The following is a 24,316-nucleotide window of genomic DNA, read 5'->3' as shown; positions in this document are numbered from 1 at the left end:
GGAGCTGTCAGCCCTCTGGTGAAAGCTCCAAAGCTGGGGAATTCGTCCTATCCCAGCCCCTTCTCTCTGTTTTTGACTTCTTTCCCAAATCTGCCAGCCTTTGTTCACCTCAGATAGTCTTTTACATTTTACCTCGAGTTTATTGTTGTTACCTGTTGGAGGATCATACTGGAACCAGACTTACCTAATAGCATTTTTATCCATTATCGAAGTGTTTTGGGAACAAAAGTGATACATATTTAAGAGAGCTTCAGTCTTCAGTCAAACAAGGGTGATCGGATGCATTTTTTTCAGTGTAGCTTATTACCTCAGGTGGACTCAACCGCGTTCATTTTTTTTTTTAAACATTTTATTATTTATTCGACAGAGGTAGAGACAGCCAGTGAGAGAGGGGACACAAGCAGGGGGAGTGGGAGAGGAAGAAGCAGGCTCATAGCCGAGGAGCCTGACGTGGGGCTCAATCCCATAACGCCGGGATCACGCCCTGAGCCGAAGGCAGACGCTTAACCACTCTGCCACCCAGGCACCCCTCAACCGCGTTCATTTTAACTTGCTTTGCAACCTTGGATAAGTCTCTTCTCTGGGGAAGTCACTTTCTCCTCTGGCACGGGAGGCAGTTCGAGTCTCCATGATCTGTAAGGGTCCTTTCATCTCTTCTTCTGGACAGACAGAGATAAACTACCCACACACGTACACTACCACCACTGTGGTATGGGTGGATCTCCCTGGGTGGAGAGCTTTCTGAAGGGGCAGCACCCCTTAGATGTTTACAGTCATCCTCTTGTTCTGGGGACAGCAGGCCAGTACGCCAAGGATACAAGAAGTAAATGACATTCAGAAGCAAAGGAAAGAAATCATTTGCTGCTTGTTTCCATCCCTTAGGAACAAGGAGAGAATGTAGACGGTTGAAAATAAATCTCATCAGGAGTTCCTGTTTGTTTGATTCTGGACAGTGCATTCTATCCTGTTTTGAAAAGAATAGCCCCCTGGGCCTTAGTAATATGCCGGGAAATGTGGCAGGAGGCGGTGGGGGCAGTAGCTTTCAGCAGCTTTCAGCACCCTGTCATTGTTAGGGCCGAGTGGAGGTAGACCAGATTTAAATAGCAATTATACATGGTCTGTACATACTGACTTTTTCAAAAGGGTTGGGGGGAGGGGTTATGGGGGAAGCTAAAACTTCTCCTTCATTCACTCAGGCCATCCCTTGGGTGCTGACCCTGGTATAGACCTTTTTTCCTACTTTTCCATTTTTCTTGCTTGTCACTAATTCTTTTCTGTTCTGGTCTTACTGGCTTGAGGCTTCAGGCCTTTGTCTTTTTTTAAAAGATTTATTTATTTATTTATTTATTTATTTATTTATTTATTTATCTGAGAGAGCGAGAGCGAGCGAGCATGTGCAAGTCGGGGGGCGGGGCAGAGGGAGAGAGAAGATCAGTAAGGAGCCTGACACAGGGCTCGATCTCATGACCCCGAGATCATGACCTGAGCTAAAACCAGGAGTGGGATGCTCGACCAACTGCGCCACCTGAGCAGCCCCCTCATCTTTTTTCTAAAGCCATTTGAAAAAACTATCATTCAGTTATCTCTGTCTTTTAATTTTAAGCCTTCTCACTCTCTAGGAGCATAGAGGCAGATATGGACTCTCCCATGTGTGTGCGTTATGGGGTTGGTAGTGGAGGTGTGGAAATCAGACTAAAGGGACCAACAGCCTCGGAAAGAGGTCACAAGGTAGTCTGTGGGATGTGTAAGGGAGGGATGGGCAGTCATGATGAAAGAAGGGGGTTAGTTTGTGCTTAAGACCAAGTATAGAAGCTTTACTTCCAGGGTAGAAGGTATCTTTCTGTTCTTTGGCAAGACGAGGATAGACAGAAGTTTGCTCCAGATCTTCCACCTCCAGTAATTCTTCTAAAACTTTAGGGGTAACATTCAATGGGTTAGTAGACCTTTCAGGTCTCTGGTGGAATGCTTGTTATAAAACCAGAGGGTATCTGCAGACAGAGAAGCTCTACTGGGTTCTAATTGATACTGGGTGGTTCAAGGCCCTTTTGAGGACCACATCTAAAAGGCAACCCAATGAGAGTCAGCCTGGTGAAGGGGCTTTTTTGTCAGACAGGCATGGGTTTAAATCCTGACTGCCATTTATTAGCAAGCTGTAAGACCTTGGACAAATCACTTGACTTCTTGAAATTTAGATTCTTTATTGGGGGTGATATTGTATTATTGTTTGAATAAAATATAAAACATATTGCCTGGGGTGTGGTAGGTACTCCACAGATGTTTGGGTTTTTTCCCTTATCCATCTTCTAGAACATCTTATTTTTATTTTTATTTTTATTTTTTAAAGGTTTTATTTATTTATTCGACAGAGATAGAGACAGCCAGCGAGAGAGTGAACACAAGCAGGGGGAGTGGGAGAGGAAAGCAGGCTCATATCAGAGGAAGCCTGATGTGGGGCTCGAACCCATAACGCCGGGATCACGCCCTGAGCCGAAGGCAGACGCTTAACTGCTGTGCCACACAGGCGCCCCTAGAACATCTTATTTTTAGTAGAATACTGGCTTTAGCCCTAAGCAGTTATGTGACTCACCCTTTCCAAGTTTTAGTTTCTTTTCCTTAAATTGAGGGCATTTAACTAGTTGATTTCTGAGATCCCTCCAAGCTGTAAGATGTCATGAGTTTTAGACTACTGGGGACTATGGAGGCATGTTAATTTAAGAAAGTGTAGTCTGCCTTGAGATCATATCATCTGAAAGGAAAAGGGAGTCTCCTCTCCCTTCAGCTCAGTCTTGGTGCAATTCCCACTTTACCTATGTCTTGCTTTCTGTTTATGTTCTGTCCAGGTCAAGAGGCAGCTGGCATTGAAAGATAGTGAGTGTCTGTTTCCAAGACAGCAAGCACCAGGGAGGCACCGGAAGCATTAACGGGAAGCTTAAATTACCTAAATGGTAAGTATGCGGTACAGTGAAACCTGGGCACACTGGTAGAATTGCATGGTTTCTGAAGTCTCTGTAATTTTTGCACCACTGCAGGAGACGGAGGAAAGTTAATATTTGTTATCAACCAAACACTGTGCTAAGTACTTAATTTTTAAAAAGATATTATTTATTCGTTTGAGAGAGATACAGAGTGAGCTCAAGCAGGGGGAGGGGCAGAGGAAGAGGGACAAGCAGACTCCACATTGAGCAGGGAGCCTGACGTAGGACTCAATCCCAGGACCCCGAGATCATGACCTGAGCTGGAGGCAGACACTTAATGAACTGAGCTACCCAGGCACCCCCTTCATATGTTTTCTAATGTAATCTGCCAACCAGCCAACCTACCCATGGTAAAAATCCTTGCATTTAGTCAACAACTTTCAGAAATAGGCTGAGCTAGCATTTGCCGAATACTTACTGTGTGCCAGGCCAGTCCTGTTTGACATGCAGTACCTCCCTGAGTATTTACACTGACGCTACAGACTGTGCGCTTATTCTCACCCCAAGGAAATGAGCCGCAAGGAAGTAACTTCTCCAAGTTCACACAGGGAGTGAAGGGGAGGACTGGATTTCACCCTGGGTTATTTTCATTGTACTGTAATGTTTCTCTTTTGAGAAAATTACTTTTTTTGGTTGAGACAGTGTCTGACTTAATCTTTAAAAAGCAAAGCAAAATAAACAAAAACCCATCTTGGTTGACAGCTAGCTCCTTTTCCTAGCCCTTTTGGATTCTGTGAGCCAGTTATTTTATTGGTTGTTGCTGACCAAGGCAGAGCACACTGAGGAAATCTAAGGAGCTCACACTTACATGGCCAAAGGACCAAACCGAGGGGTCTTGGTCACCAGTGGTAGTTGGAGAATAGCTAGAGGAAGGTTCTCTGGAGAGGTAAAGTGATGGGGCGGCCGCAGACTGAGTCTGGGAACTGGTTCTAGGCATAGTAGTGACAGGACAGGATGTAGGAAAGGCATTTCAGCAAGACCTCTCACTCTCAGGGTGACCCCTCCCAGGAAAGGGGCACATCACACATAGCTCTGGCTCTTCTTAAGGGGGTGGGAAACTTGAGACAAGCTCTTGCTCTGTTAATTGGTTCAGGATTTTTTTTTTTTTAAAGATTTTTTTATTATTTATTTGACAGAGACACAGCGAGAGAGGGAACACAAGCAGGGGGAGTGGGAGAGGGAGAAGCAGGCTTCCCGCTGAGCCGGAGCCCAGTGCGGGGCCGAATCCCAGGACCCTGGGATCATGACCTGAGCCGAAGGCAGACGCTTAATGACTGAGCCACCCAGACTCAGGCCCCTGGCTCAGGATTCTTGGCACGCCTGGGTGGCTCAGTTGGTTAGGCATCTACCTTCGGCTTAGGTCATCATCTCGGGGTCCTGGGATTGAGTCCTGCATCAGGCTCCTTTCTCAGTGGGGAGCCTGCTTCTCCCTCTCGCTCTGCCTCTTCCCTCTGCTCGTTCTCTCATAAATAAATAAATAAGTTAGTTAAAAAAAATTGGTTGAATATTCTTGTTCTGTTCCTTTCTCTGGAATATTTTTCCTACCTCAGGGAACTGGGTTAGGAAACTCGTTCCGGTTGGATGGTGTGGCAGCCAGCATTCATTGTTCATTGATCTTTCTGATATAGTCTCTTTTTATTGGAGCACCAGTGTTTCGTGGTTTTGTTTGTTTTTATGTTTCAGGTTTTTATGTAAATTCTACTTAGTTAATATATGATGTAATACTAGTTTCAGGAGTAGAATTTAGTGATTCATCACTTAGGTACAACACCCAATGCTCATCACAAGTGCCCTCCTTACTGCCCATCCCCCGCCCACCTGCCCTCCTGCAACATTTAGCTTGTACTCTATAGTTAAGAAGCTCCAATGTTTTTTAATATACTTGGTGAATTTGACAGGGTGGGTAATCATTTTCTTTAACCAAACTTATTCTGCATACCTATTGTACATAGAGTATTTTGTTACCTGCTGGGGCTTATGTTCTGGTGACACAAACTGACCACTTACTACATGCCTAGCACAATTCTTGGAGCTGAACAGCTCTAAATAAAACAATAATACAGCACTAAACAAAAGAAAAGTTCTTGCTCTCAAGGATTATGTATTAAAGGGTAGAAACTTAACAAAAGAAAATGAATAACTAGATAGAAACAAATAGGTAAGTAGATAAATAATGTCCGCTAGGTGACATGTGCTCAGAAGAACAAAAGCAGGGTAAAGTGGCCAAGTGATAGGGAGCCTGGAACTGCTCCTTTATGTAGGGAGATCAGGGAAGGCCTCTGTGAGGTGATAGTTTCAGCCAAGATCTGAAAGAGGTGAGGGATCCAGCCAGGGATATCTGGGGAAGAGGTACCACTCAGAGGGAACAGCGGGTGTAAAGCCCCGAGTTATGTGTTACTTGTCCTTGACAAGGAGGCCCCTGTGGCTGGAGTGGAGTGGGAGGGAACGAGTAGTAGGAGTAAGAGCAGGAAAGCAGTGGGACCCAGATCAGGTAGACACTCAGAGCCAGGGGAAGACCTTTGGAGTGCATTTTATTCTAAGTGAGGTGGGGGTGGCCCTGGAGAGTCAGAGCAAGGAGTGAATGAGCTGACTTTTGTTTTTTAAGGCTTTGTCTGGGTGCTGTGGGAGAATAGACTGGAGGGGGGGGAGGGGAGGGCAAGAGGACAGTGTGAAGTGAGCTGGAGAGACCAGCTAGGAAGGTCTTGCAGTGATCAGTACAGTGTAGGGGAGGGATGACGGCTTGGACTAGGGTCCTAGGGTGCATAGCCAGAAAGTAATGGATTCTGGACATATTTTGAAGGTAGGGTCAAATTCTAATTCCCCCTATAGAAATGTTTGATTTCTCTGGACTTAACCTTTAGGTCACATGGGTTTGAGGGTATCTGGAAACTTGTCAGTAATCCCTGGTGAAATTCTGAAACTGAGCAAAGGATGAGAACACAGTGTCCCCTAAAAGCCACTTGTTTTCACTAAGTAAGTCATGCTAACTGATAACAGTTCTTTGTTTTCTTTAAGCTCTGCCTTGTTTTTATTTAAACTATAGCATCAGTACAAGTTTATTATAGAAATATAGAAAATAAAGTTAAATAATAGGAAACAAACCATCCATAGATGATTACTGCATATAACATTTTGATGTATATGAGGACAATTCATTTTTGCAAAGATTCTAGGCTGGATGGTCTGGAACATGCTACAAAGATAATGTGGCGTAAGTGCTGCAATTAGGTATTTAACATTCTCTCATGTGATCCCAAGACAAAGGAAAAATTGGGCTGGCTTACAAGCAGGTATTGTACAAGTATTAATAATGGATCAGTGTTTACCAAAAAGGGGCTGTTTTTAGTGGTGTTCTGGATGGCTGCTCTTCGTTATGTTTTGTTTTAACAATTTGAACATAAGCATCAAGGAAGGTATAGAAAAGATGTGCCTATCATATTTACAGTCAGTGTTTGCAAGTTGAAATGTGTAGAAGTATTTAGATAATTGAAACTATTGGCTGAAACTAACTTTCAAGTTGTGGAAATGCAAACAATAGTGAATAATTTAAGCTGAAACTTCTGTAGCACTTAGGATGGATGGAGTACTAGTCTAAGCACTTCCTGTATTAACTCATTTGCCCTTACAGTAACCCTCGAAGGTAGGTATTGAAGCGCAGAGGAGTCAAGTAACTTAGCTGAAATCACACAGCTAGTAAGTGGCAAAATCAGGGTTTGAACTTAGGCTGTCTAGCTCCGGTGTCTATAATCTTTAATCCTTGTACCATACTGCGGACAAAAGATATAAGAAATAAGTCCCATATTTAGGTTATTAAAATTAATTAGGCTCAATAGCAGTTTATTTTTAAAACATTCAGTATGAACCCGCGAGCTGGTAATGTGGCTGCCGGATTAGCTCCTGCAGTGTTAGGTTCATTAGTAAAACTAGATTAACCAGGTCATCTTCCAAGTCCTCCCCCACCCCTTTACTCCATTGCTACTGTCTTAGTTCAGGCCCTTATTCTATCTCTTGCCTTGGTTATTACAGTAGCTCCCTAGTTTATCCTGTCAGAATGTTCTTTCACAAATGCAGCTCTTTTTTTTTTTATAGGTTGTTTTTTTTTTTTTAAAGATTTATTTATTTTAGAGAGAGCGAGAGAACAAGCACACGGTGGGGGGAGGGGCGGAGGCAGAGGGAGAGAGAAACTTAAGTAAACTCTGTGCTGAGCACGGAGCCCATTGTGGGGCTCAGTCTTACGACTGTGAGATCATGACCTGAGCCGAAACCAAGAGTCAGACGCTAAGGGACTGCGTCCTCCCCCAGGCACCTCACAAATGCAGTTCTCATCGTGTGGCTCCCTTGCTGAAATCCCTTTGTCCAAAGCAGGTTGCACATTTGCAACCAGGGTCGCTTGTAGACATGTGGGATGTGTTGTGGAGGGTCTGTACAGTGGTGGTCTTTTTACTTCCGTTTTGAATTAGTTGGCCGTGTTTAAAAGACTCATATCAAAGTAGAGCATGATCTCCCCTTTTAGCCCTTGTCCTTCCAAGTCCCCGTCGCTCATTGACAGTATTGGCCTGATGTCTTTGGCATTTGCATTTGCAACCCATGGCATGAGGCTAGTATCTTTCCTCGAATGTGGCGCGCAGGTCTGAAGACAGCTCCTCAGATGTCGTTTGGTCGGTACAGGACACAGGCAGACTAATAGCTTCATTTCTTTTCCAAATATTTATAAGCTTCCTTTCCTCGCTCCAACACAGTGTTCAGCGGCCATGAAGGGAAAATAAAGATGACACAGTCCCTGCTCTTGGAGCTTAGAGCCCAGGAGAGGAGCCCAAACATAAGAGCAAGGAAGCACCATGGGGACAGCGGTGGAAGTACCTACAAGGTTTAGGGCGGTGCATGGTGTGCGGGAGGGGCTGTCTGAAAAGGTGGGAGAGCACAGGTGCCCCACTGAGAAAGATGGTCTCCTGGGAGTGGGGCGGAGGCGGCCCGAAGGAAGAGGAGGGGCTGAAAGCGCACCCGTAGACTTGTTCCTCAGACACGGCCACCTCAGCCTCTGTGCCTGCTGGCAGATTGCAAGGGTCTCTGTGTTGCTACCCTGTCTGCCCCCAGCCTCACCAGTTACCTGCTCTGTTCTTCCCCTCATGCCTCTCCGCTCAGTCCTGCGGGGGAAGGTTCCCCAGCTGCAGCAATGTTTTGTTCCCTCTCTCCTTCCCTTTCTTCTCCTCTCCTTTCTTCTCTCCTCCCTCCCTCCTTTCTTTCTTTCCTTCCTTCCTATAAACAGTTATTGTATACCCTTTACGTACCAGAGACTGTTCGAAGTCTGAAGAGACAGTAGTAAAAAAACAGCTACAAACACGAAAAACCGTGTTCCTGGTGTCATGGATCTTACATTCTAGTAAAAAGAGTCAGGCAGTAATCAGGTGTTTAAGTGTGCTTAAAAAAAGGGGGGGGAGCTGTCCAAAGATGGAATGAATTGCCTTGGGAAGAAAGAAGTGTCCTGCCTGTTGTTAGAAGTGTTTGGACAGGAGTGGAGTGGCTACTTGCAGGGTTCCTTCTACAGGGAGTGGGAGGTTGGATCCCACAGTCTCTAAATCCTTTCCTCCCGGAGACACTTTCTCTGTTAGGTGAGCTACTAACTGTTGAGGTTTGCATATCTGAAACACGTGAATCTGTGCTTCTGGGAAAAGTAATTGAAGCCCAGTCCTGACATAGAAGCACTTGGGAAGAAGTGGTGGTGAGCTGTGGACAGCCCGAGGGTTGAAGACAGGTGACTAAAAATGGTTGGGAGGAAGCTGCTTAAAAATAGCCTTCCCATTTTCCTTTCGATCAGGTGTTGGCAAACGGTGGTCCACAGGCCCACTGCCTGTTGTAAATAAAGTTGGTTGGGAACACAACGATGTCAGGCACTTACACAGTGGGTATGGCTGCTTCATGCTATGGTGGCAGAATTGAGTAGTTGGGACAGACCCCAACTTAGGTCTTACAAAGCCTAAACTATTTACTAGTAAACTAAGTTGTATACTTCTGTGTATACTATCATACTTTCCAAAATTGAAGTATAATTAACATACAGTGTTGTATTAGTTTCATGGGTATAGCATATTGATTCAGCCTTTCTACTCCGTGCTTACCACGATGGATACTGTCAAACTCTATAGACAAAGCTTGCTGTCCCCCTACTTACAGGGACTGTTGGGAAGAGGAAGTGTGAATCATGGTAGCTGTGTTAGGGGGAAAGGGCAGGGCAGGTTTGATTATGTTCTATTTCAGACCTTCCTGGTCCAGGAGGACAGGAAGAAGAGCCAGCCTCCAAAATGCTGGATAGGGTCATTTGGAACTGGGTTCAAGATCTTTGGCAGAAAGGAGCCCTGAGAGAGAGAGAATTGGTGCTGGATCTTTCTAGTGCGGATTGGAACTGAGCTAGACGCCGGTGTGGGGGGCAAGGTGGCATTAAAGGATGGGACCACCCTTCCCTTTCATCCCTTCCCTGTGTTTGATATCAATCATTTCCTTCCCGGAATCCACCCTCGGGCACAATTAGTCACTTCTGAGCTTCCAGTGTGGCACCTACCCAGTGGGTAAACTGTGCTACGTGAAAAAAGCAGGGTAGGAGGACAGGAAGCAGGAACATCGGTGCTGTGCTGTGTAAGACTGTCAGGGAGGCTCCTTTATTATTATTTTGTAATTCTCTCTTGTGCAAGGGCCAGGCAAGGGTCAGGTCTTCATAATCTGTCTAGCACTTGGCAGAATACTAGCTAGGCACCTCATAGATGTTCCATAGTTGTCTACTTAAATAAATGAATTTCACCTGGATAAACATACTTACCCAGGGCATGTGGGAGGCACTGGGAAGAGAGGCATCTACCCCTTCCTCTTGGATGGTCTTAGCGAAGCATTTTTCTTATTCTGGTTATGCTTAGAGCCAAAAGGTCAGAGAAAAGTGACACTCTGACCTCGTTTTCGGTCAAGTCTCTTGTTTTTCCTGGGCATAGAAGGGCTGATTTTAGTGAGGCTATTTCTAGTAGGATTTTGCGTGGTGAAACTTACCTTAGGTCTGCATCGGACTTTTCAGAGTTCTTTAGCTGACAGTTTTTTGTTTTTTTGCTGTGAGGTAGGTCAGGTTGGTATTTTATTTGCTCGGAGGAAGGTGCTGGGCCATAGAGAAGATCATTGATTTGGCCAACAGGGTAACTTTCTCAAAAGAATATGGATTATGGAAGTAGACTTGGGTTCAACATCTGGTTGTCCTCCTTGCTAGCTGTGTGACCTTGGGAGTTTAAAGGTCCCAATCCCATAATATTATTGTGAAGGCTGAATAGAACAGTAGTGATAGCTGCTGTTGGTTGTGACTTAGGTGCCGGGCATTCTGCTAAGCCCTTTACATCCCCTGGGATTACCATACTTTATGGAAGAGAAAGCCTCAGAGAGGTAACTTGTTTAAGAAAAAGCAAGTGGTAGACCCGGGATTCCTGGAGAAAGCCTGTGTATCGAGTACTTATCTATTATCTGTAGTGCAGTAGCGCTCCATTGGTGGATGTCCTCTTCACCTTTTTGTTATTGGTCTGTGTATAATCAGAACTCCATACTTTGTAAAAATGCTTAAGAGTTTTCAGGAAGGTGATTCTACACAATGGGAAGAATCCTGGATAGGCAGTCGGGAGACTAAAGTCCTTACCTTTACTGAGTTGCTAGAGAAACCACAGACTTTACCTCTGAGTCTCAGTTCCTTCGTTTTTAAAATAAGGGGTTTGGGCCAAATAGGTGGTTTTATTTTGTTTTTTTATTTAAAAAATTTTTTTTTAAAAGATTTTATTTATTCAGGAGAGAGAGAGAGAGAAAGAGAGGCAGAGGGAGAAGCAGACTCCCTGCTGAGCAAGGAGCCTGACACGGGGCTCCATCCCAGGGCCCTGGGGTCATGACCTGAGACGAAGGCAGAGGCTTAACTGACTGAGCCACCCAGGCGCCCCGGTGGTTTTATTTTAAATAAAAGCAGTGGAACTCTTTACTGTCATATGGGGGAAACTCAGTATGTTAAAAAGCTAATATGAGTTGCTTTGGTTGATGAAGTGAATGAAAGAGCCTGAAGCTCAGCCTGGTCAAACCTTCTCCCTTGTTCTCTTCCTCCTGGATGACCCCTGAAGGGATTTGCTGAGCCCAGTTCGAAAACCAGTGGATGAAATGATCTTTGAGTTACATTTTGGCTCTGAAATCCCTTTTTTTTTTTTAAAGATTTTATTTATTCATTTGACAGAGATAGAAACAGCCAGCGAGAGAGGGAACACAAGCAGGGGGAGTGGGAGAGGGAGAAGCAGGCCTCCAGCAGAGAAGCCTGATGTGGGGCTCGATCCCAGAACTCCGGGATCACGCCCTGAGCCGAAGGCAGACAGACGCTTAACGACTGAGCCACCCAGGCGCCCCTGAAATCCCATTTGAGGAGTGGAAAAAGATCCAGATTTTCTTTTTCCCCTTCTTTCCAACACGTGGTCCAATAACTAGAGTTAGACAGCCTGTGAATGATGTGGAGTTTTGGTATTTATGCCGCGTTTCCATGCATAGACCTGAAAGCCAGAAGGGGCAGTGTTGGAACAGGGAAAAGTGCCGGGACTGAGATGCTGCAGGTGGCGCTGGGCTTGGGATGAGTCATGCAGGGCATCACCACAGGGCCTGGTATCTGTGCCGGCCACATCTGCTCTTGCCAATTGTTTTTGCCCTTGTAATCCATGAGTAGCTTATTGACATCATTTTTACTATTTTGTGTTAATGGTTAGTGCCAAAGGCCTGATAAGTCATTTAATAATTGGGGGGCTTGTTGAGCCATTCATTCATCGAATGTTAAGCATTAAATACGTGCTGGGATTCCTGCTGGGTACTAAGAATACAGTGGTGAATAAGAAACAAGTTGCCTTGTGTGCTGTGATGGGACCAGTACAGCGCACACACTGGAAGAGCAAGGAGCAGAGGCCCTGATCTGACCTGCGATTTGGGGAGAGGGACGTGCTCCAGGAGCTTCCAGGAGGAGGTACTAAGGTGGGATTTGGAGAAATGAGAAAGATTACCAGTCAAGCTAGTAAAGGCCTGGAGGTGAGGGAGTGCAAGGTTTGTGGGCTGCAAGGGCGCACACGGCGTTTGAAGGGGAGGCTGACCAGGTGGGCAGGGCCAGATCCTTCGGGGCTTCACATGCTTCGTTGGGGACTTTGGGCTTTATCCTGAGAACAGCAAGGACCTTGAAAGGATTTTGAGTAGTAGTTAAGAGCTCCTTGTCTTCACATCGCCAGTAAGTATTTGCTGGATAGTTAAAGGGCTTGGCTTTTCAGTTCTTGCTCTGCTAGCTGGTTCATATCCGAGTTTTGAACAGAACAGTAAAATTGGCACTAAAAGCCAAAGGAATAAACAAGCAATAGGATTCTGGATTCTACTGATTCAGAATTAGAATTTTTAGATGGGCTGTACTAAAGTTTAACATTTCTCTCCTCTGGAAAAGGAATTTGTTTATGAACAAATTTGTTTATGAGTGAGAGTTGCTGAGGGAAATGTTTAGTTTGGGGTAAGCTGTTTTTTTTTTTTTATTTTAAACGGCATTATTGAGATCTAATTTATATATCAGAGTTCATCTCTTTAAAGTGTACAATTTAATGGCTTTCTAGCATTTTTATGAGGATGAGCTGTTTAAAGCACTTTGTAGAAACATCATCGTTTGTTATCTAATAACTGTTATGCTAATACAGATTCTTTTAAAATGGGTTTATGGCCCCTATTTATTCAGCTCCCATTTCCTTCACCCTGTGTATAAACTGGTCAGGTGTCTTGTGTTTTTACTGGACCACTAAGCAAAAGGCCAAAAACCGAGTGGCACTCGAAGTAGGAAAAGTGGACGGGAAGAAGGGAAAAGGTTTTTTTTTTTTTTTCTTTCTAAATATATGAATGTGTTTTTTTCCCCTTCCATTTTTGAGAATGAGGAAGCATATAAAAAAAGAGAAAAAGGAGACCAAAAGAAGCAGAGAAGACAGAGAGAGACGGACCCAGGAAGCAGAGTGGCACAGAGGGGGACCAACCAGGGAGAGGGCAGGGTCCCAGAGGCTGAGGGAGGCTCTGTAACTCCAGCACCCCCGCGGCCTTGGCGTTTTTTAGGACCGCGCATGGGTGCCATCTGGCGGCTGGCCAGGGGAAGAGAGCTTGGTGTTGGAGACACTGGCTTTTGGCATTTCCTCAAATCTTTCTCTTTTGCCCTGGGTTTTCTTGTGGGATCATTGTTGAGTTGATTCTTCTCTTCGGAGTGGTACCTGTTCATCTGTTATGGCTCAGACCACATTCCCTCACTCCTTCCGCCTGGCTTTGAAATCTAACCTCATCAAACCCCACACCCTTAGTGCTGCTGTCACCTTCTGGTGCCCCAGCCCCTCAAAGTGCCTCTGAATTCTCAGTGACTTTAGCTTCTTATTTAATGTCACTCTTTCCAGCTCTGGTCCTGTTAATTTGTGGTGCTTTCACAAGGTACAATTCTGTGGTCCTTGCAGCGCCTTCCCCTCTAGTTATTTCTCTCTTCCGGTGATCTTCCTAGCCCATGCCTGCTCCCAGCAGTCCCATGATCATGGTCATCTGTGACCAAAAGCTTCAGAATTTTTATTTTTGTTTTTTTATTAAGACTATCTTGGGCGGCACCTGGGTGGCTCAGTCCGTTGAGCCTCTGCTTTCAGCTCAGGTCATGGTCTCGGGGTCCTGGGATTGAGCCCCATGTTGGGTGGTTCTCCCTTTCCCTCTGCCTGCTGCACCCCCCCACCTCCCGCTTATGCTCTCTCTCTCGCTCTCAAATAAATAAAATCTTAAAAAACAAAACAAAAACTCTCTTGGGGGCGCCTGGCTGGCTCTGTCAGTGGAGCACGCGACTCTTGATCTTGAGGTTGCAAGTTGGAGCCCCATGTGGGTGTAGAGATTAAAAAAAATAAAATATTTTTAAAAAGGAAAAAGACTATTTTAGAGTATTTTTTGGTTCACAGAAGAATTGAGGGGAAGAGATTTCCCATATACTCCCTGCCCGCTTGCCTTCCCCATTACCAGCATTCCTCACCAGAGTGGTACATGTTACAGTTGACAGACCTACACGCTCACGCCGTAAGCACCCAGAGTCTGTAGTTTATGTTACGGTTCACTCTTGGGGGTGTACATTCAGTGGGTTTGGACAAATGTATAATGACGTGTATCCACCATCAGAGTGTCACAGAGTAGTTTCACTGCCCTTAAAATCCTGTGCTCTACCTCTTCATCCCTTAGTTTTCGACATTCTCCATTCCTTAGCCCCTTGGTAATTTCAGGTCCTAGAGATGGATCCCTCTCTGATGACCAGCTCCTGTCTTTCAAGCTCACGTTCTCTCCTGAAATCTAGCCTGTATATTCAGACAGCCTCTCGAATATCTCTATTTGGATGACTAATTCATATTTCATAACTAGTAAGTCCCAGACCGAATTCCTGATCTTCCTTCTCACACTGCTCTATATCCAGGCATCCCTATTGGAATTGATAACAACTCAGTCCTTCTACAAATTCAGACCAAAACCCTCGGAGTCATTTTTTTTTTTTAAAGAGCTTTTATTTTTAAGACTGATTTATTTTAGAGTGAGCATAAGGAGGAGGGGCAGAGGGAGAGAGAATAGACTCTGCGCTGAGCACGGACTCTGACGTGAGGCTTCATCTCATGACCCTGAGATTATAACCTGAGCTGAAACCAAGAGTTGGATGCTTAACTGACTGCGTCCCCCAGGTGACCCCCTCGGAGTCATTCTTAATCCCCTTGTCTCACACCTCACATGCGATCCAAGAGCAAGTGCTGTGATTCTCCTTTCAAGTGGCCAGAGTCGGACCACTTCTTACCATGTGTGTGGCTGCTGTCCTGGGCCAGGCCACAACTGCTTTTTGCCTGGATTACTGCTCTCACCCTTAACCTCTGTGGTCTGTTTTGAGCACAGCAGTCATGTCAGTCTGTATCTTGTTTTACAGGTCATCTGTCTCTATTTTTTGTTATTGAGATATAAACATAGGGTGTACAAACCTTAAGTCATATAGCTTGATGGCAGGAATCTGCCATCCATAGAATATCCCCCAGCAGCCTCCTCCTCGTCACCGTCTCCCCCGAGGTAGCCACGATCACCGTGAATTAGTTTTTGCCTGCTTTTCAGCTACATATAAGTGAAACGATAGAGTCCAGATTGATCCCTTTAAATCCAAGTTAGAGTATGTTATTCCTCTGCTCAAACCTTTGGATGGGCTTCCCTTTCTTAGATGAGAAATCAGAGTCCTCCCTGGGGCCTACAAGGTGCCCCCACTTCCTCTTTGACTCCGTCTCCCACTACTCTCCTTTTGTTCCCTCATCTCCAGCAGCCATGCTGTCCCTGTTCCTTGAATACATTAAGTATGCTTTTTTAGTAGTCAGTTTTTAATCTTCTCTGCCTAGAATGTTCTCGAAATATTCTTCTTTGCTTCCTTCAAGTCTCTACCTATGTGCCACCTTGAGGCCTACCCTAATTACCCTGTTTAAAATTGCAGCCCCCTCTCAGCACCACCCCCCAGGCTTGTTTGTCTATTGAACTTAGTTTTTTTTAAAGAGCACTTTTACATTTACAGCAAAATTGAGCAGAAGGTAGAGATTTCCCATATACCTCCTGCCTCCACACCTGCCTCCTCATTATCTGTACACCTGACCAGAGGGGAACGTTTGTTAAAACTGATGAACACCACACTGACACATCATTATCACCCAAAGTCCATGGTTTACATTATAGTTCATTCTTGGTGTGTTCTACAGTCTCTGAGTCTGGACAGATTTATGAGATGTATTCATTGGTACAATATCAGGCAAGTAGCTTTATTGCCCTAAAAATTCACTCTCTTTATCCCTTTCTAACTCCTGATCTTTTTATTGTTTCCATAGTTTACACAGTTTGGCCTTTTCCAAAGTGTCGTGTAGTTGGGATCACGTAGTATGTAGCCTTTTCTTATTGGCGTCTTTTACTTTTGAGCTTCCCACATCCATGTCTTTTCATGGCTTGGCAGCTCATTTCTTTTTAGCCAAATAATATTCCGTTGTCTGGACGGACCAGTTTGTTTATCCATTCACCCACTGAAGGGCGTCTTGGTTGCTTCCAAGTGCTGGCAGTTATGAATAGAGCTCCTAGAAACCTCTGCATGCAGTTTTTCCTCCTCTGGGTAAATACCAAGGAGTGCTTTTGCTGCATCGTGTATGGTGAGAGTATGTTTAGTTGTAAGAAATCACCAAACTGCCTTTGAAAGTAGCTGTATCATTTTGTATTCCCACTACAGTGGGAATTTCTGTTGTTCCACATCCTCAACTAGCATTTGATGTTGTCGGTGTTCCAGATTTTGGCCATTCTAATAGGTGTATAGTGGTATCTCCTCATTGCTTTGTGTTCCTGATGACATATGATGTGGAACATCTTTACATATGCTTATTGGCTACCTGTGTATATTCTCTGGTGAAATCTTCGGGATGGCCCGTTTTTTAATCAGGTTCTTATTGTTGAGTTTTAAGGGTTCTTTGCATTTTGTTTATACTCTTTTATCAAATGGGTCTTTTGCAAATATTTTTCCCCAGTGTGTAGCTTGCCTATTTTTTTTTTGACATTGTCTTTTGCAGAGTAGAAGTTTTTAATATTAGTGGAGTCTAGTTTACCAGTTATTTCTTTCATGGATCACACCTTTGGTGTTCTAGCTAAAAAATCATCACCATACCATACCCAAGGTCATCGAAGTTTTCTCCTGTTACCTTCTATGCATTTGATAGTTTTATGTTTTACTTTTAGGTGTGTGACCCATTTTGAGTTAATACTTTTGAAGAATGTAAGATCTCGTTCTAGATTCATTGATTTGCATGTGGATGTCCATTTGTTCCAGCACCATTTGGTGAAAAGACTATCTTTGACTTCATTGTATTGTCTTTGCTTCTTTGTCAAAGATCAATTGACTATGCTAATGTGGATCTATTTCTGGGCTCTCTTTTCTATTCTATTGATCTATTTGTCTGTTCTTTTACCATTACCACGCTGTCTTGAATACTGCAGTTTTACAGTAAGTCTTGAGGTCAGATAGTGTCGGTCTTCCAACTTTGTTCTTCAGTATGCTTTGGCTCTTTGAGTCTTTTGCCTTTCCATATAAACTTTACAGTCAGTTTGTTGATACCCACAAAATAATTTGCTGAGATTTTGATTGGGATTACACTGAATCTATAGGTCAAGTTGGGAAGAATTAACATTTGGATAATACTGAGTCTTCCTATGCATGAACATGGAGTCTCTCTTTATTGACTTAATCCATTAGTCTTTGGTGCATCTGTTTTATAGTTTTCCTTGTATAGATCTTGCACATATTTTGTTAGATTTATACTTACGTCATTCTTTTTTGGGGGGTGGGTGCTAATGTAAATGGTATTTTGTGTGTGTTTTCTAAATGCTGTTGTGTTTTTAACTTCAAATTCTACTTGTTCATTGCTGGTATATGGGAAAGCGACTGACTTTTGTATGTTAACTTTGTATTTTGTAGCCTTGCTATAGATTTTTTTTTTAAATCAGTTTGAGGAAGTTCCCCTCTATTCCTAGTTTGCTGAGAGTTTTATCATGAATGGTATTGGATTTTGTCAAATGCTTTGTCTGTAATTTTTTATAAGATCACGTAATTTTTCTTTATTGATATGCTGGATTACATTAATTGATTTTTGAATGTTGGGCCAGTTTTGTATTGGTATAAATCCCACATAGTCATGGTCTAAAATTCTATTTATACATTGCTGGATTAGATCTCTAACATTTTGTTGAAGATTTTTACATCTGTGTTCATGAGAGATCTTTGTGGTTTTCTTTTTCTTGTAATGTCTTTGTCTAGTTTTGGTGTTAGGGTAATGCTGTCCTCATAGAATGATTTAGGGAGTATTTTCTCTTCTTCTAACTTCTGGAAGAGTTTGCAGAAAATTGTATTATTGGCATAATTACTTCTTAAATGTATTTTACAATTACTAGTGAACCCATCCAGGCCTGGTGTATTTCCTGTTTTTGAAGGTTATTAATTATTGATTCCATTTCGTAAATGTATAGTCCTATTCAGATGACCTATTTCCTTCTTGTGTGAATTCTGGCATATTATATCTTTCAAGCAATTGGTCCATTTCATCTAGGTTATCAGATTTGTGGGTATAGAGTTGTTCATAATCCTTTATTATCCTTTTAATGTCCATAGGGTCTGTAGTGCTATCCCCTCTTTAACTGCTGGTATTAATAATTTTTATCTTCTTTTTTTCTTCATTGGCTAGAGGCTTACTGATTTTGCCGATCTTTTCAAAGAACCAGTTGATTACTGTTTCAATTTTATTTTTCTTCAGTTTACTTTGGTTTTAATTTGCTTTTCTTTTTCTAATTGCCAAGGATGAAAGCTTAGCTTATTGATTGTGGATCCTTTTTTCTTTCCTGATATATGCATTCAATGCTATATATGCCTCTAAGCATTGCTTTTGGTACACCCCACAAATCTTGAAGTCTCCATCTATGGTAGTGGTTTCATCTCTTTCTTTTTGCAATTCTGTAAGTTTATGCCTCACATATTTTGATGCTCCATTGTTAGGTGCATATACATTAAGGCTTGTTATGTCTTCTTGGAAAATTGAGACTCCTTTATCATGTCTTTACCCCTGATAAGTTCACTTGCTCTAAAATCTGCTGTCTGAAATTAATGGAGCTACTCCAACGTCCTTTTGATTAGTTAGCTTGGCAGATCTTTCTCCATCCCTTTACTTTCAATCATTACTTTATTTATTAATTTTTTTAAAAAAGATTTTATTTATTTATTTGACAGAGATAGAGACAGCCAGCGAGAGAGGGAACAGAAGCAGGGGGAGTGGGAGGAAGAAGCAGGCTCACAGCGGAGGAGCCTGATGTGGGGCTCAATCCCATAACGCCGGGATCACGCCATAAGCCGAAGGCAGATGCTTAACTGCTGTGCCACCCAGGCGCCCCACTTTTAATCATTACTTTAATCATTATATATTTTTTAAAAGATTTATTAGTTTATGTGAGAGAGAGAGCAGGGGAGGGGCAGAGGGAGAAGGGGAGAGAGAGAATCTCAAGCAGACTCCCCGTTGAGCATGTTACCCAAAGTGAGGCTTGATCCCACGATCCTGAGATCATGACCTGAGCCAAAATCAAGAGTCTGACGCTTAACCAACTGAGCCACCCATAAACAGCTTTTTCAGTGAAGATCTGTTAATAATAAACACTTAGGGGGCGCCTGGGTGGCACAGCGGTTGAGCGTCTGCCTTCGGCTCAGGGCGTGATCCCGGCGTTCTGGGATCAAGCCCCACATCAGGCTCTTCCGCTATGAGCCTGCTTCTTCCTCTCCCACTCCCCCTGCTTGTGTTCCCTCTCTCGCTGGCTGTCTCTATCTCTGTCGAATAAAAAAAATAAAATCTTTAAAAAAAAACAAAAAAACAAAAAAAAAAACACTTAGGTTTTTATTTCCCTTTTTTTGTTCTGAAAGGGTCTGAGATCAAGACCTGAGCTGAAATCAAGTCAGTTTGTGCTGCCCTTTGTAATCTCCTTATATCTCTTTTCAACCACTGTATCTCTTCATTTACATCTAATATGCCATTTTTCTATTTCTAGTGATTCTTTTTGGTTAATTAAAAAATCTTCTGATCTTAGTTGATACCATCTTTTTCTTATCTCCGGGTTTGGATTCCTTCTTTTATGACTTTAAACATTAGAATGTGCTTAATATGGGCTCAGTCTTACGAACTTCGGTTCTTCTTTGTATAAATAGCCTTTGTTCAGTCATAGTAAAATAGTGGTCCTTGTGTTTATGTGTATGTTTTGAGATTTTATTTATTTGTGAGAGAGAGAGCGAGCATGAATGGGGGACAGAGGGAGAGGGAGAAGAAGCAGGCTCCCCACTGAGCAGGGAGACTGATGGAGGGCTCGATCCCAGGACCCTGGGATCATGGCCTGAGCCGAAGGCAGATGCTTAACTGACTGAGCCACCCAGGTACCCCTCCTTATGTGTTTTGTAATTTAAAATTGTAAACCCAAGATTCAGCAGGACTTTATCTTTGGGACTCTTGTGTGACCTGGGTAGAAAGTGTATCTCTCCAGAATTTTTTTGTTTACCTCTGGTAGGTTTCCCAGGGATTTTACCAGGCTGAGACCACTTTAAATTCTCAGGACAAGGTGATACCAGACCACTCAAGGCAGTGTAAATTTGAACTCAGAACTCAAGTGAAGGCATGCCCAAAATGATCAATTCTCTAGGGGTATAACCTTTTCTTTCTCCCTTCACAGAGCCTAGGTCCTGTTATCTCCCTAATGTCAGTGAGGTGATTTTCTTTTTCACTAATCTATTTTTTTCTCTGAAGCTGTCATAGTTCTGAACAATCGTATGATTATTTACTGCTTTGTTACCAAGAGCTTTCTATGCATTATCTCAGAACAATAATGGGGAGAGATATGGTAGGGATCATTATACCCATTTTACAACTCAGTAAAACTGAAGCTGTTTTTATTTAATGATTTGCAGAAACATAAGGACACTCCTGAGATTATGTAGGTGGCACACGGTGAAGACGAGAAATGAGGCATTCCTCTGTGTCTTTTTGCCACGCGGCCACTGGTAGCATTCTTCATTAGGATGAAACTAGATAATCACCTCAATATCAGTCATGAAACACTAGTGTTTTCCTGCAGGATTTTTAAAATTCATTCATTCAGCACATCTGACCACCTGCTGTGTCCTAGGCACAAGAATTAAAACAACTGGGAGCTGAAGTAGAGATGTTAGATTTGCTGCCTGACATGCTTTCTGCTTTCCTTCTATAGACTGATAATGGTCTCCAGCTGCCAAAGAAGGTTGTGGATGCCAAGAGAAAGGTAACCATTTCTCATCCCCTCGAGTGGAACTGGATGCCTGTAGGAGCCCACACTGGCTGGCAGTAGACATGGCTGAATTTACAAGCTACAAGGAGACCGCCTCTAGCCGCCACCTGCGGTTTAAGTTACAGAGTCTAAGCCGCCGCCTCGATGAGTTGGAGGAAGCCACAAAAAACCTCCAGAAAGCAGAGGATGAGCTTCTGGATCTCCAGGACAAGGTGATTCAGGCAGAAGGCAGCAACTCCAGCATGCTGGCAGAGATTGAAGTGCTGCGCCAGCGAGTGCTGAGAATCGAAGGCAAAGATGAGGAAATTAAGAGAGCAGAGGACCTGTGTCAGCTGATGAAGGAGAAGCTTGAAGAGGAAGAAAACCTCACCCGGGAGCTGAAATCTGAGATTGAGCGGCTTCAGAAACGAATGGCTGAACTGGAGAAGCTGGAGGAGGCCTTCGGCAGGAGTAAGAATGACTGTACCCAACTCTGTCTGAGTCTGAATGAGGAGAGAAACCTGACAAAGAAGATCTCCTCTGAGCTGGAAATGCTCAGGGTCAAAGTGAAAGAACTGGAATCTTCCGAGGACCGCCTGGATAAAACTGAGCAGAGTTTAGTGTCAGAGTTAGAAAAGCTGAAATCATTAACTCTGAGCTTTGTAAGTGAGAGAAAATACTTGAATGAAAAGGAGAAAGAAAATGAGAAACTGATAAAAGAGCTCACTCAGAAACTGGAGCAGAACAAAAAAATGAACCGAGATTATACAAGGAATGCTTCTAATCTTCTGGAAAGGAATGACCTACGGATTGAGGACGGGATCTCCTCCACACTGCCGTGCAAAGAATCAAGAAGGAAGGGCACTCTGGACTATCTAAAGCAGGTAGAGAACGAAACAAGAAACAAATCAGAAAATGAAAAGAACCGAAATCAGGAAGACAACAAAGTTAAAGACCTTAACCAAGAGATTGAGAAACTTAAGACACAAATCAAACATTTTGAATTTTTGGAAGAAGAACTTAAGAAAATGAGGGCCAAAAATAATGATCTTCAGGATAATTACCTAAGTGAGCAAAATAAGAACAAACTCTTAGCCAGCCAGCTGGAGGAGATAAAGCTACAAATCAAGAAACAGAAAGAGTTAGAGAATGGGGAGGTGGAAGGGGACGAGGCTTTCCTGTCCAGCAAAGGCAGGCACGAGAGGACTAAGTTGAGAGGGCATGGGAGTGAGGCACCCGTGTCCAAACACACGCCCCGGGAACAGTCCCCTCAGCATAAGCGGGAGAGGCATCGAAACAGGGAGTTTGCTCTCAACAATGAAAACTATTCCCTGGGCAACAGGCAGGTCTCCTCTCCCAGTTTCACCAACAGGAGGGGAGCCAAAGCTTCCAACGTAGGGGCAGCTGCAGACAGTGGGACTCAGGAGACAAGGAGAACTGAAGATCGATACGCACCGGGCTCTTCTCAAAACGAAGGGAAGAAATCCAGGGAGCAGCCGCCAGTGCTTAGCCGTTACCCGCCCGCTGCTCAGGAGCACAGTAAAGCGTGGAAGGGTACTACTCCCAAGCCAGGTGCTGAGAGTGGGTTGAAGGGAAGAGTGGAGAAGACAACACGAACATTCAGTGACAATACCACCCATGGATCTGTTCCCAATGACATACTGGGTAGAGCTGACAAGGCTTTGGACTCCTCTACTGAGGCCCTCTTTGGCAAGAGGGGGCAGGTACCCGGCAATGGAAGTCCGTTAAATCAGGCTGCAGACTGTGGCAGTCCTAAGGGGATTGGATCCCTGGCCTCATCTCGAAGATCTTCCTCAGAAGGGCTCTGCAAGGGCAAAAAGGCGGCCAGTGGCCCAGAGGTTAATACCAGTTCCCCCAATTCCAAGCCTCCACTTTTATCAAAGTATTCTTATAGCTCCAGAAGCCAAGAGAACATCCTTCATGGCTTTTCAACCCCAAATAAAGAAGGCATTGATCAACCCGTAGCTGTTGTGATGGAAGACAGTAGTCAGCACGAGGCCCTGAGGTGCCAAGTCATCAAGTCCAGTGGCAGAGAGAAGCCAGACTCAGATGACGATGTGGACGTGACCTCTCTTGTCACTGCCAAGTTGGTAAACACAACCATCACTCCGGAGCCAGAGCCCAAACACCAGCCCAACTCTAGGGAAAAAGCCAAATCCCGAGGAGGGCTTAGAACCTCTCTCTTTGAGAATGATAAAGATGTTGGGACAGAAAATGAATCTGTGAAAGCTGTCAGAGCCTCCACCAATGCCGTGGAGTTCCCAGATGCCAATGGCACTGGGGTGAAGAGCCAACGGCCCTTCAGCCCCAGAGAGGCCTTGCGCTCTAGAGCCATCATCAAACCTGTCATCATTGATAAGGATGTGAAGAAAATCATGGGAGGATCTGGAACCGAATCCACCACGGAGAAGCAGAAATCCACCTCCAAACCAGGGCCAAACAAGGTGACAAGCAGCATAACTATCTACCCCTCGGACAGCAGCAGCCCGAGATCCACGCCAGGCGAGGCCCCGCGGGAGAGGCACACGTCCACCAGCAACATCCAGGTTGGGCCAGCAGAGCTCACGTCGGTTAGCAACCACGTCAGCTCTCCCTTTGAGCTCTCCATTCACAAACATGACATTGCCCTGCAGTTCACAGAAGCTGAAAGGACGGGAGACGGGCCCCTGAAGAACAGGCCAGAAACCGTGGTCTCTCGGAGCAGCATTATAATCAAGCCGTCAGATCCTGTGGAGAGAAACAGCCATACACCCGCAGCGGAGACAATCAGGTGGAAAAGCCATAGTGCCCCTTCAGAAGTGGGCTCTTCGGATGCCAGACACGTTACTGTGCGCAACGCCTGGAAGAGCAGGCGAGACTTGAACTCTTTAGAAGACCCCCTAGCTCGAATAGGTAGAAACGTGGAAGCTCCCAATGCCTACCCCCAGAGGGCCTCCACAGACTGCTCCGACCTCGGCCAGCCCAGGTCGTACCTTTGTGAGCAGGGCGCTCAAAGGGCAGGAAATTCAGGGGACGCCCCCGAACTCGCCTCCAGAAGGACCCAGAGTAGCCTCACCGTGTCCGAGGTGCTCACTCGTCGGAATCGGGTGGGAGACGCTGCCACCACTGCAGCCTGGAACCACTCGGCAGGCGCGGTGAGCCCCCTGCTTTCCCTCTCTCCCTCCCCTCTTTCCACTTCCCTTTTCTCTGGCCTCTGTGACTCAGGATTAGGGGGCTGGGAAATACTGGGCAGAGCTGGGTTGCTCGGAACTGCTGAGCATCGGGTGGGATTGGCCTTGAAGAAGAATGGAGTAGTTGAAGAAGGTATCTTGGCAGAAAGCAGCATGAGTTTCCAAAACTTTCCCCAGCGAGTCTCTTCTGTATGTGAAGGCCACACAAAAAGAAGAGATCTGGCCCCACTCTGGGTGTGTCAGGGGAGCCAGAGGAGTCCCCTCAGA

General features: G+C 44.5%; 1 protein-coding gene across 5 annotated transcripts in view; it reads left to right on the top strand.

The window, feature by feature from the left end:
* LUZP1 (leucine zipper protein 1) overlaps positions 1 to 24,316 on the top strand; it is an 89,211-nt gene that overhangs the window by 59,702 nt on the left and 5,193 nt on the right. For all 5 annotated transcript variants that reach the window (XM_034646211.1, XM_034646206.1, XM_002919531.4 and 2 more), the window contains exons 2-3: positions 2,841 to 2,945; positions 20,823 to 24,013. In XM_034646211.1, the coding sequence (XP_034502102.1) occupies positions 20,942 to 24,013 (3,072 nt within the window). In that variant the 5' untranslated portion in view covers positions 2,841 to 2,945; positions 20,823 to 20,941. The remainder of the gene's footprint in view (positions 1 to 2,840; positions 2,946 to 20,822; positions 24,014 to 24,316) is intronic.

The sequence above is a fragment of the Ailuropoda melanoleuca genome, chromosome 2, assembly GCF_002007445.2.
Source record: "Ailuropoda melanoleuca isolate Jingjing chromosome 2, ASM200744v2, whole genome shotgun sequence".
NCBI lineage: Eukaryota > Metazoa > Chordata > Mammalia > Carnivora > Ursidae > Ailuropoda > Ailuropoda melanoleuca.
The sequence above is the reverse complement of the archived record's forward strand: the minus strand, read 5'-3'. Positions and strand labels throughout refer to the sequence as shown.